At 39.2% G+C, this 12740-nt stretch overlaps 1 protein-coding gene across 1 annotated transcript in view; it reads left to right on the top strand.

Moving 5' to 3' along the window:
• MOB3B (MOB kinase activator 3B) overlaps nt 1-12740 on the top strand; it is a 209217-nt gene that overhangs the window by 195424 nt on the left and 1053 nt on the right. Inside the window, exon 4 of the mRNA XM_040631490.1 lies at nt 11495-11581. Coding sequence (XP_040487424.1) covers nt 11495-11545 — 51 coding nt within the window. The 3' untranslated portion in view covers nt 11546-11581. The remainder of the gene's footprint in view (nt 1-11494; nt 11582-12740) is intronic.

Here is a 12740-nt window from a genome sequence, read left to right as displayed (position 1 = left end):
GGTCACTCTCCATGGGATCCTGCTTGCTCCTGGAAGAGGACGTCCCCTGGAGGGCAGGGAGACTCCCCAGGACAGCGTGGGGGGACAAGCACACGCCTCGCCGTGGCTGCTGCCACTGCCTCCACTGTGACCTGAAGACAGAACCCCTATGACCACCCCTGCAGCTGAGAAATGGCATCGGGGTGTGTGTGCGCTTATGTATTGCACATTGCATGCACAGACACTCGGGCACTCGATACATTCTCTGTGTTTGTCCACTGAGAGGGCCTGATGACAGTGGCATGCCAGTGAACACATCTAGTGCCCGGATCTGAACATGTGAATGCTAGTCTCTACTTAAAGGAACCAGGAATTCTTGGAGAAATGGTTGGTTACAGGGCTGGAGCAGAGAAAATCCAAGATGAGCATGGAACCATGAGCATCAAGACCTGGGAAAATGCTCACATGCTTTAAGGTAGAAAGTCCCCTTTTAGGAAACTATCTAAATGAAATATTCATAAATGCTGAAAAAAATTGAGTCATAGATATGTTCATTACTTCATTGTGTATAATAAGGAAAATTGGAAGCAACCCAAATAACAAGCAATAGGGCAAATGACCACAACCAGTTATGAATAGTCACTAAACTGGATGTCATAGAGATGTTAAGTTCATGAGGATGCTTCTATTATGTTAAGTTATAAATGCAATATCTGGATCCAGTATGAGTATGAGTCCTAACTGAGGTCTGGCTTTTCACTGCAGCCTCCTAGAAGAGAAGCCCTTCTGATCTACCTCACATATTCCAGCATCTCTCGGTCCCTTGAGGTAGAGCTGGCATTCTTGCTTCTTCAAGATCTTGACTCCTGCTCTCAAATACCATCTGCCCTTCAAGGTTTACACCATTTAGCCCTACATGTACAGCCCCACCCACCATCATCACCTGTATCATCCTCCAAACCTGCCCTAATTCACTGAAGACTTTGGCACCAGTTTCCCCCCGTTGCTCTCATTCCTCTCATAGGGATTTTCCTTGGCCACACGGTGCATCCAACAGCTTGGTTGCTCAGTTTACTTGACATCCCAATGCCAATGCTCTTCCCCTCTAATCTAATTTAGCAATCTCAACCCATGTCCTTGGACCTCATTACCATACTGCCCTGTTCCAGCTTTGAAATGTTGCACACGGGGCCCCTGGGTGGCTCAGTTGGTTAAGCGTCTGACTCTTGATTTCAGTTCAGGTCATGATCGCAGGGTGGTGAGATTGAGCCCCTAGTCGGGCTCTGTGCTGAACATGGAGCCTCTCTTCCTCTCCCCACCAGCCCCCATCACTATCTCTCTCTCTCGCTCTCAAAAAAAAAAAAAAAAAAAAAAAGTTAAACCCTAGACCCCACTGTAAATCTATTCTTCCACTCTTTTCTTTGCAACCTCAATGTTCTGGTCGCTCTATTCTAATGCGTCCACTCTGTTTTCCCAGATGATTGGATAGCCATCAATTAGCAACCTCCTTATGACTTAGGTTAAGTGGAAGTTTTAAAATAGCAATTTAGAGGAGGGGAGCTTACTTAATGGCATAGAAGGAGACCCCTAGGCTTGCCTTGTCCCTGGAACACAGCTGGATAACTATCAAATCATTCTGAATACCCAAGAAATCAACCTGAGGACTGATAGAGCAAACTCCACAGCTAGAGGGAGAGAGGAGGCCACATTACAGAAAGTGGAGGTGCAGAGATGTGGTTTGGGGGAGAAACAGATGGCAGGTGTCATGGAGGGGAGGGAACCCTGGTCTCAGAGAAAGGCGAGAGAGAGCTGAACACGGGGGATCACACAAGGAAAATACGTCCCTAACGCCAGTGACTGGGAAAGCAAGAGGAGCTGATTTTCCTGAGTTTTTGCCATCAGCAGGGCTTGAAGACTGGAGTTAGAAGGGTCAGTGGGCTTGGCTGGGATAGAGCCATGATGGTGCTGCCCAATCCTGGGGTGAAGGCAGGCAAACAACCCTGGGGCAGAGGGCATGATCTGAGGATCACCTGAAGTGCATGGGGGGAGACCGTTCGCTCTTGTTGGAGCACATCTGCGGGAGGTGGCATTGGCAGAGTCACATCTCCTGGGACAGAGAAGCCAGCGGGCACCATTTCCCCCAGCCACCCCTCAGCATAGGTGCAGAGCCACCTGAGGTAAATAGCACAGCACTCACACTGGCTGCCTAAGCTCCTTGCACCAAGTCCCACCTCCCTGTGCTCTGCTGGGACTGCTTTTCTCTGGCAGGCGTGTCTCAGTCCCAGTGCAGCAGGCCCCTTCCCCAGGAGACTGGCAGAAACCCCTGTACACACCTCATTTACTGAACAGAGAGTTCTGCCAGGCTTCAGTTCTAGTGAAACTAGAGTCAGGTCTCACTTAACAAGCAGACCAGAGTACAGCTAGTTAAAACTCCCCACACTCTGACCAAGGTCCAAACACGGCCCACAGCAGGCAAGGGGACCCTCTGCAGAGGACCAGCCTGAAAGATACAGCAGCCAAAACACAGCAGCAGAGTGCACGCAGCACACCCCTGAGACACTCCTGGAAGTGCCAGGCCCTGGACACTATATGACCCCTCCTTTGTAAAGCCATTACTGTCAGGAGCAGGAAACACAGCAGGCTTTTCTAGCACGCAGAAGTCAGAGACTTAGAAAAAATGCCAAGGGTGCCGGGGGGAAATTTATCCTAAATGAAAGAACAAGACAAGGTCATGGCCAGAGATCTAATTGAAACCAATATAAGTAATATGCCTGATGGAGAATTTAGAGCAACAATCATAAGGATACTCTCTGGGTTTAGGAAAAGAATGGAAGAATTTAGGCAGGCCCTTACCACAGAGACAAATGAGTTAAAAAACAATCAGTCGAAAATTTCAATCAGTCGGAAATGAAAAATGCAATAACAAAGATTTGAAACAGACTTGATGCAATGAATACAAGGATGGAAGAAATGGGAACAAATTAGTGACCTAGAAGATAAAACAATAGAAAATAATGAAGGTGAACAAAAGAAGGAAGAGTTATGCAACACGAGAATAGACTTAGGGAACTCTGTGACTCCATCAAAGGTAATAACATTTGTATCATAGGAGTCTCAGAAGAAGAAGGGGGGGGCACACAACATTTATTTGAGGAAATAATAGCTAAAGATTTCCCCAATCTGGGGAAGGAAACAGACATCTAGATCCGGGAGGCACAGAGAACCCTCTTCAAAATCGACAAAAGCAGGCCAACATCAAGACATATTGTACTTAAATTTGCAAAATATAGTGACAAAGGAAAAAAATCCTAAAAACAGCAAGACAAAAGAAGTCCCTAACTTACAAGGGAAAACTAACAGGGCTGGCTACAGATCTGTCAACAGAAACTGCAAGCCAGAAGAGATGGCATGATATATTCAACATGCTGAATAGGAGAAATATACAGCCAGGAATACTCTATCCAGCAAGGTTATTATTCAGAATAGAAGGAGAGATAGTTTCCCAGACAAACAAAAACTGAAGGAGTTCATGACCACTAAACCAACCCTGCAAGAAATAGTAAAGGGACTCTTTTTTTTTAACCTAGGAAATATTTATTGTACAAAATTTACATTTGTTGTATGTAGTGAAAAGCATAGCAAAACAACCTTTTGTTAATCCATTTTCTTTGAGATTTTCTGAGAAAAGTAAAGATTTATTTCCTAATATAGTCTCAGATAATGTAACTTTTTATATAGTTGTTCAATAGTTGTATTGGTAATAAGTGTCTTGGGACATAGGCATAAAACTGCAAACAGATCAAAAAAGCACAGGGGCAAGACCACTGCCAAAGAGTAATCTCCATGAACCTGGCATTTTCCACTGCAAGGTAGATGCTGTGAGGTCATCACACTGTATACATGGTTTGATTATCTGAAGCCATTCATTAAGATACTTGAATATTTTAATGAATCTGAATCTTAATCCCATTTACAACTGCACCAAAAACCCTAAGATACTTAGAAATAAACCTAACCAAAGAGGTAAAAGATCTGTACTCTGAAAACTAATAAACATTGATGAAAGAAATTGAAGATGACATAAAGAAATGGAAAAACATTCCATGCTCATGGATTAAAAGAATAAATATTGTTAGAATATGTATACTACCCAAAGCAATCTATACATTCAATGAACTCCCTATCAAAATACCAACAGCATTTTTCACAGAGCCAGAACAAAGAATCCTAAAATTTGTATGGAACCACAAAAGACCTGGAAAAGCCAAAGTAATGTTGAAAAAGAAATGCAAAGCTGGAGGCATCACAATTTTGGACTTCAAGCTATATTACTAAGCTATAGTGGTCAAGGCAGTATGGTACTGGCACAAAAACAGACACATAGATCAATGGAACAGAATAGGAAACCCAGAAATGAGCCCATAACTATATGGTCAATTAATCTTCGATAAAGCAGGAAAGGCTAATGGAAAAAAGATTGTCTCTTCAACAAGGGGTGTTGTGAAAACTGGACAGCAAAATAGTGAAACTGAACCACTTTCTTATACCATACACAAAAATAGATTCAAAATAAAGACCTAAATGTGAGACAGGAAACCATCAAAACTCTAGAGGAGAACACAGGCAGTAACCTCTTTGACCTTGTCCGTAGCAGCCTTTTACTGGCTACGTCTCCTGAGGCAAGGAAAACAAAAGCAAACATTAACTATTGGGAATTCATCAAAATAAGAAGCTTCTGCACAGCGAAGGAAACAACAAAACTAAAGGTAACCTATGGAATAGAAGAAGAAATTTGCAAATTACATATCCGAGACAGGGTTAGTATCCAAAATCTATAAAGAACTTATCAAACTCAGGGGTACCTGGGTGGCTCGGTCATTAAGCATCTGCCCTCAGCCCAGGGCGTGATTCCAGGGTCCTGGGATCGAGCCCCGCATCAGGCTCCCTGCTCTGCTTCTTCCTCTCCCACTCCCCCTGCTTGTGTTCCCTCTCTCGCCGGCTGTCTCTCTCTCTGTGTCAAATGAATAAATAAAATCTTAAAAAAAAAAAAGAACTTATCAAACTCAGAACCCAAAAAACAAATAATCCGGTTAAGAAATGGGCAGAAGACATGAATGGACATTTTTCCAAAGAAGACATACAAATAACAGACACATGACAATCAGCCTCGCTCATCAGCAGGGAGAAGACGAGTTTCAAAACACTTTTCGTAAGGAATTCTATAGTGAAGATAGCCCATGAACCAGACCTTGCAGGGCATTTGGATTGAATCTAGGTATCTGATGAGTTTTTAACAGGTGCTTTCTTGCAGCTATTCAAAGGAACATACAATATGGTAATGCTTTGAAAACCAAAAACTTCTTCTTCTTTTTTTTTTAAATGATTTTTTATTATATTATGTTAGTCACCATACAGTACATCCCTGGTTTCCGATGTAAGACTCGATGATTCATTAGTTGCATATAACACCCAGTGCACCATGCAATACGTGCCCTCCTTAACTACCCATCACCGGTCTATCCCATTCCCCCACCCCCCTCCCCTCTGAGGCCTTCAGTTTGTTTCTCATAGTCCATAGTCTCTCATGTTTCATTCCCCCTTCTGATTACCCCCCTTTCTTTTTCCCTTTCTTCCCCTACTGATCATCCTAGTTCTTATGTTCCATAGATAAGAGAAATCATATGATAGTGGTCTTTCTCTGCTTGACTTATTTCACTTAGCATTATCTCCTTCAGTGCCGTCCATGTTGCAGCAAATGTTGAGAATTCGTTCTTTCTGATAGCTGAGTAATATTCCATTGTACATATGGGCCACAACTTCTTAATCCAGTCATCTGTTGAAGGGCATCTCGGCTCCTTCCATGATTTAGCTATTGTGGACATTGCTGCTATGAACATTGGGGTGCATATGGCCCTTCTCTTTACCATGTCTGTATCTTTGGGGTAAACACCCAGTAGTGCAATGGCTGGATCATAGGGTAGCTCAATTTTTAACTTTTTAAGGGACCTCCACACTGTTTTCCAGAGTGGCTGTACCAATGTGCATTCCCACCAACAATGTAGGAGGGATCCCCTTTCTCCACATCCTCTCCAACAATTGTTGTTTCTTGCCTTGTCAATTTTTGCCATTCTAACTGGCGTAAGGTGGTATCTCAGTGTGGTTTTGATTTGAATTTCCCTGATGGCTAATGATTTTGAACATTTTTTCATGTGTCTGTTAGCCATTTGTATGTCTTCATTGGAAAAGTGTCTGTTCATATCTTCTGCCCATTTTTTGATTTGTTTATTTGTTTCTCGTGTATTGAGTTTGAGAAGTTCTTTGTAGATCTTGGATACCAGTCCTTTATCTGTAGTGTCATTTGCAAATATATTCTCCCATTCCGTGGGCTGCCTCTTAGTTTTTCTGACTGTTTCCTTGGCTGTGCAGAAACTTTTAATCTTGATGAAGTCCCATAAATTCATTTTATCTTTTGTTTCTCTTGCCTTTGGGGATGTGTCATGAAAAAGGTTGCTTTGGCCGATGTCGTAGAGGTTGCTGCCTATGTTCTCCTCTAGAATTTTGATGGATTCCTGTCTCACATCGAGGTCTTTCATCCATTTGGAGTTTATTTTTGTGTATGGTGTGAGAGAGTGGTCAAGTTTCATTCTTTTACATGTAGCTGTCCAATTTTCCCAGCACCATTTATTGAAGAGACTGTCTTTTTCCCACCGGATGTTTTTTCCTGCTTTATCAAAGATTAGTTGCCCAAAGAGCTGAGGGTCCATTTCTGGGCTCTCTATTCTGTTCCATTGGTCTATGTGTCTGTTTTTGTGCCAGTACCATGCTGTCTTTGTGATCACAGCTTTGTAGTACAGCTCGAAATCCGGCATTGTGATGCCCCCAGCTTTGTTTTTCCTTTTCAACAGTTCCTTGGAGATTCGGGGCCTTTTCTGTTTCCATACAAATTTAAGGACTGTTTGTTCCAGTTCTTTGAAAAATGTCCTCGGTATTTTGATCGGGATAGCATTGAAAGTGTAGATTGCTCTGGGTAGCATGGACATTTTAACTATGTTAATTCTTCCGATCCATGAGCATGGAATATCTTTCCATCTTTTTGTGTCTTCCTCAATGTCTTTCAAGAGTGATTTATAGTTTCTAGAATATAGGTCCTTTACATCTCTGGTTAAGTTAATTCCAAGGTAACGTATGGTTTTTGGTGCTATTGTAAATGGGATGGATTCCCTAATTTCTCTTTCTTCGGTCTCGTTATTCGTGTATAGAAATGCAACTGATTTCTGAGCATTGATTTTGTATCCCGCCACTTTACTGAATTGCTCTATAACTTCTAATAGTTTGGGAGTGGCTTCTTTTGGGTTTTCCATATAGAGTATCACATGATACTCTATATGGAAATGTCTCTATATGGAGACATTTTGACTTCTTCTTTGCCGATTTGAATACCTTTGATCCCTTTTTGTCGTCTGATTGCTGTTGCAAGGACTTCTAGTACTATGTTGAATAATAGTGGCGAGAGTGGACATCCTTGTCGAGTTCCTGATCTTAAGGGAAAGGCTTCCAGCTTTTCCCCATTGAGAATAATATTTGCAGTAGGCTTTTCATAGATGGCTTTTATGAGATTGAGAAATGTACCCTCTATTCCTACACTCTGAAGGGTTTTAATCAGGAAAGGAAAACCAAAAACTTCTGTTCTCATTTTGCTATCAACGATATTAATGGTTCTTTAAAATCTGATGACTAATAATTCACATTATTTCATGAAAATGTATTTCCTGATTTTCAAAGAAAATCTTATAATGGTTAGTTTTTGGACCATTTTTAACATCAAAGATAAACTAGATGTCAGACTGAGTCACAAAGCTTTTGGAAATTCATCCCCAGCATTCTGATCTCCCTTAGGCAGTGACATCATAATGTCCTAGCTAGTTACAGGAACTGCTGGGCAACAGAAAGAAAACTCTGAGGAGAAGCAGGAGGTTACTGGATAAATCAATCATTTTCCCTATGAATTTTATATTGTTTATTTTTGTATCTGGGGTTCTTTCCTTACAGGACCCCAATACGACTTCCCATGGTGGTGGTGAGTAGCATTTAAAGGTTTTACGGGAAGAGCAAATAAGAAAGATGACCCATTATCTTAGAAAACTGGTATGTGACAGTTTTCTATAGGATGATACAAAGTTTATTATTGGAAATACGGCATAATTTACATTTTAAATCTCTGCCTCAAATCCTTTGTAGAAAAATGCAGTTGAAAAAAAAAAGAAAGTAGTAAAAGAAGTCAACGTATTTCTTATCATGAATCTTGCAGATGAGATGTGGGCACCTAGCACTCTGAAAGAATATAAACAGGAACCGGAAATTAACGAGAATACTCCTGCTAATGAGAAAAGTGGCAATTATTATAAAGATATAAAACAATGTAAGTCTTTAAAGTTAATAGCAACACATATACAAAAGCTGGTTGTGGTGCTTTGATTTAACATTTTAAAAACTCTGTAATTTTATTTCCCACTTCTTAAATTTTTATTTACCTTGTTAATGTTTCAGTGTGTTAAATGAAATTCTTATTTTCTACAGCTTTTTTCATGAGATGCTATGAAGTTTAACAAGGTTTTTTTGGTAATTTCCTATAAATAACAGAGTTCATCATGGCATTATGGTGATTTGCAATTGATCTAATTCTGTGGTGAGTTAACCAAGATTTATTTGGAGGTGGGTATTGCTGAAAAAAAGTACCACAAACTTGGTGGCTCGAAGCAACAGAAATTTATTCTCTCACCATTCTGGAAATCAGAAATCCAAAATCAAAGTTTTGATCATGCCACGGTCTTTACAAAACCTCTCGGGGAGGATCATTCCTTCCTTCTTCCATCTTCTGGTAGCCCCAGGCATTCCTTGGCTTGTAGCACAATTCTAGTCTCTGCCTCCATCTTTACATGGCATTCTTGATGTGCCTGTGTCCATTTCCTCCTTCTTATAAGGACACCATTCATATCAGATTAGGAGCCCACCATACTCCAGTGTGACTCCATTTTGACTAATTATATCTTCAATGACCCTCTTTTGAAATTAGGTTGCATTCTGAGATGCTGAGGGTTAGGACTTAAACATGTCTCTTTTCGGGGTGGGGGGCACAAAATTCACTTCATAGCAAGATGACTTTAAGATGTTTGAAAGGTCATCAAACTTCAGTTTATTCATGATTACACATATGGGCTTTCTTTCTGTGTCCTTATAAGGTCCACCACTCGTAAGAAACTCTTGTCAAAATAAAAACAAATTAAGATTAAATCTAGTTATCTTGGGATCCCTATTAACATTAATCAAAGGAAAAATAGGAATGCAATTGAGATATATACATATATATTCACGTTCATATATATACACTCAAGTACTTTGATACTAATAATGCATAAATTGTTATTTCTATTTTCTCCTTGGTGAATCAATGTCCTTCCTTTGTAGGTGAAAAACACACCTAGTTCTCAGAGAGGTCAATTGCCAGATTTCATACTACCAAAGCCAGAGTCAGGAGTGTTATCTAATCTATCCACCACCAAGTCTTTTCCCTGTGATGTGCAAATGGTGCAATCATTTCCATTTCAGGATGTACCTTTTTTAAAAAATATCCAGAGGGTAAATAAACTAAGAGCCTGATGATGACTTCGATTAAAGAAAGAATCTTTCTTACACACAATATATATACAAAACATAAATGGGATCTTCCTAAGAAATTGTGTTATGACTTACTTTTCTCACTTAACAACTCTGGAGATCTTTCCACATCTGCCTCATTGTTTTTAGTGGATACCTAGTATTCTGTAAAATGACGTCCCATAATTTATCCACTATCTTTTAAAGAATTAGGTTATGTGCAGTCTTTCCCTTTTACATTCTTCTCATATACAGTTGGGTGTATCTCTCTTTGGATAGATACCAAGTACTGGGCATTGCTGGATAAAGGGTAAATCTTTAAAAATATTGATACCAGCAAATTGCCCTCCAAAAAGTATCTACGATTTATATCCTCCAAAAATGCCCCACAATCTCACCTACAGTGAAAATTGTTAATCATATTTTGTGAATATAAGTGAGAAATTTCCATTACTGTTTTCATTTGCATTCTGATTACTTGTGAAGTTGAGTATTTTTCTCTATATTTATTGGGTATTTTATTTCTACTTCTGTGATTTGTCTATTCATATCCATGGCCTGTTTTTCTATCAGGTTGTATTTTCATTTATTTGTAGGAGATCTTTCTATGTTTACTATAATAATCTTTTTCCTATAGTAAAAGTTAACAAGTATTTTTTTCCCAGGCTGTTGCTTATTTTTAAACCTGTTTAGGTATCTTAATCACAGAGAAAAATTGTAATTTTTAAAAATCAATTGTTTATTAATTTTTAAATAATTTCTGCATTTTATATTTTGGTCTTATTCAACTGAAGAAATTAAATTATTTTCCCATTTTTTCAAATAATTTCATATTTTTGCTCATAAATCTTTGTATAAGGCATAAATTAGGCACCAAACTTTATATTTTTCAAGGAGGTTTGCCAAATATCTAACACCAATTCCCTACTCATGTGAAACCTATTTAATATAATCTAAATTCTCATTTGAAATTGGGCCATTTGCTACCTTTTTATTGTTTCTTTCATCTGTTTTTCTCTGTAAAAGTACTGAAGTGTTTTAATTTTTATAGTTTCATAACTCATAACATGCATGTTGGGCTTTGGTGTCCTTTTGTTATATTTCCCCATAGATCTAGCTCAGAAATTCCTCAAAAATCATGATACAGTAATGGCACTGTTTGTGTGTGCACGAATGTGACTACATGGTAGGATGATTGAATATGTATGTATGTATCAAACACAGATGCATTCATGTATGTATAAAATTTTCTGTCATTTCATGAGATTTTGAAAAAAGGAGACGCGCATGTATTCATATGTAAATATGTCAGTCTGCCGTCTTGACCCAATTTACTTTGACTCTGGTTGGGCGGATATATCCATTAGTTTTGAGTTATAATCAACCCTCAATAATTTCTTCTCAGAATGTTATTTAGCATAAGGATACTAATTTGGCCTTTTCCCCATGAATTTTATTTTTATTTTATTTATTTATTATTTTTTAAAGATTTTATTTATTTATTTGACAGAGAAAGTGCAAGCAGGGGGAGCGGCAGAGGCAGTTTCCTTCTCCCTCTCCCTGCTTAGCAGGGAGCCCAATGTGGGGCTCGATCCCAGGACCCTGGGATCCTCCTCTGAGTCGAATGCAGGCGCTTAACCAACTGAGTCACCCAGGAGCTCCATGAATTTTATTTTTAAACCTTGTTTATTTTTAAACCATTTCCTTAATTTGTAGCTGAAGAATACCTCAAATACTTTATTATTCTTTTCTTGGAACTAGTCAGTGCCTATGTTTTAAGAAAAAAAAAATCAGATGAGGAAAAACTTAAGGGAACAAGAAGTAACTTAGTTGCTGAAAACATTCGACCTTGTATTTTTAGACGTGTTCACAACGCAAAATCCAAATGGCAGCCAGTCTGAAATATCCGTGAGAGCAACAACAGATTTGCAATTTGCCCTAAGAAACTGTAAGTACTAAAAATACTGAAAGTCACCGTTGCAAGTATGAAAAGCCCTTAAAGCAAGATTTCCAAACAGCACTAGAGAGTGTCAAGTAGGAAAAATGTCTTAGTGGAGCTAGAGTCAGGGAATCTTAGTTCCTAAATAAGGAGACTCCATGCCTCTTGCACTAATAAAATCAGGAGTCAAGCAGGTTCTTACATACCTTAGCCTCATATTTTTGGTTTTCATGGAAAGAAAAATAATGACAAGATTTAGGGCTCTAGAAAATTGTATGTCTTTCTTAAACCCACGTTTTTATTCCTTTCTGCTTATACCTTCAACTTCAAATGTTCTTATTTCCTTTTTGCATCTTTCCACCAAGTGTAATTAATTTGCTAGATAAAACTGTTGCCAGCATGTGACTTTGGAGGCCATTAAAAGTCTCCAAAGGACATATACATATCTTTCACCATGAAGTATCAATAGCTCATATCTATGAAACACACAGGCATAAAACAGAAGGCAAGAAAAGAGGATAAAATTAAATAAGAAGGAGAGAATGTTTCTGGCCCTAGTAGCTTCAATATTGGGAAAAGCCAAGACTCGGTAATACCTAATTATTAATAAAGTTATTTGACAATAATGGAATATTTTGAGTAATTCTAAACCTTGGGACATAAGTGAGGGACATTTTAAGGGCATATGTTAATTAAACAAATCACTCATGGGAATTTTGCTTGTACACAGCAAACACCATGTTGAGTTGTTTGGGACAAGAAACAGAGAGCCAGGTCTTCAACAGACCAGGTAGCTCAAATTTCTTCAGGAGATGGATTGTTGAGGACCATAGGACACATGGAAGAAATTCTAAAACCCTAATTTCTATTCCCACAATTCAAGTCCTCAAAATAACGTCAAAGAAAGTTGGATTGGATAAGAAATTTTTCCCATTTTAAATGGGGGCTCTGACAGGAGATATACTAACATGGTAGGGACATTCTAGAGGAGCAAGCCCCTCAAGGAGATGGAATTCTCCAGAATAATTTTGACTAACAATTCTTTTAGTCCCTAGAACTGTGAGGGCAAGGGGAAAGTCCACACACCACCTTTCTCCAAGTATGAGGGATGCGTAGCAGAGTGGAAGGATTACTTACCAGTTTTTGTTGGAGCCCTGCCCGAATCATG

Source organism: Ursus maritimus, unplaced genomic scaffold (assembly GCF_017311325.1).
Source record: "Ursus maritimus isolate PB19 unplaced genomic scaffold, ASM1731132v1 scaffold_17, whole genome shotgun sequence".
Taxonomy (NCBI): Eukaryota; Metazoa; Chordata; class Mammalia; order Carnivora; family Ursidae; genus Ursus; species Ursus maritimus.
Note: the sequence above shows the minus strand (reverse complement) of the source record. Positions and strands in the feature narration are given on the sequence as shown.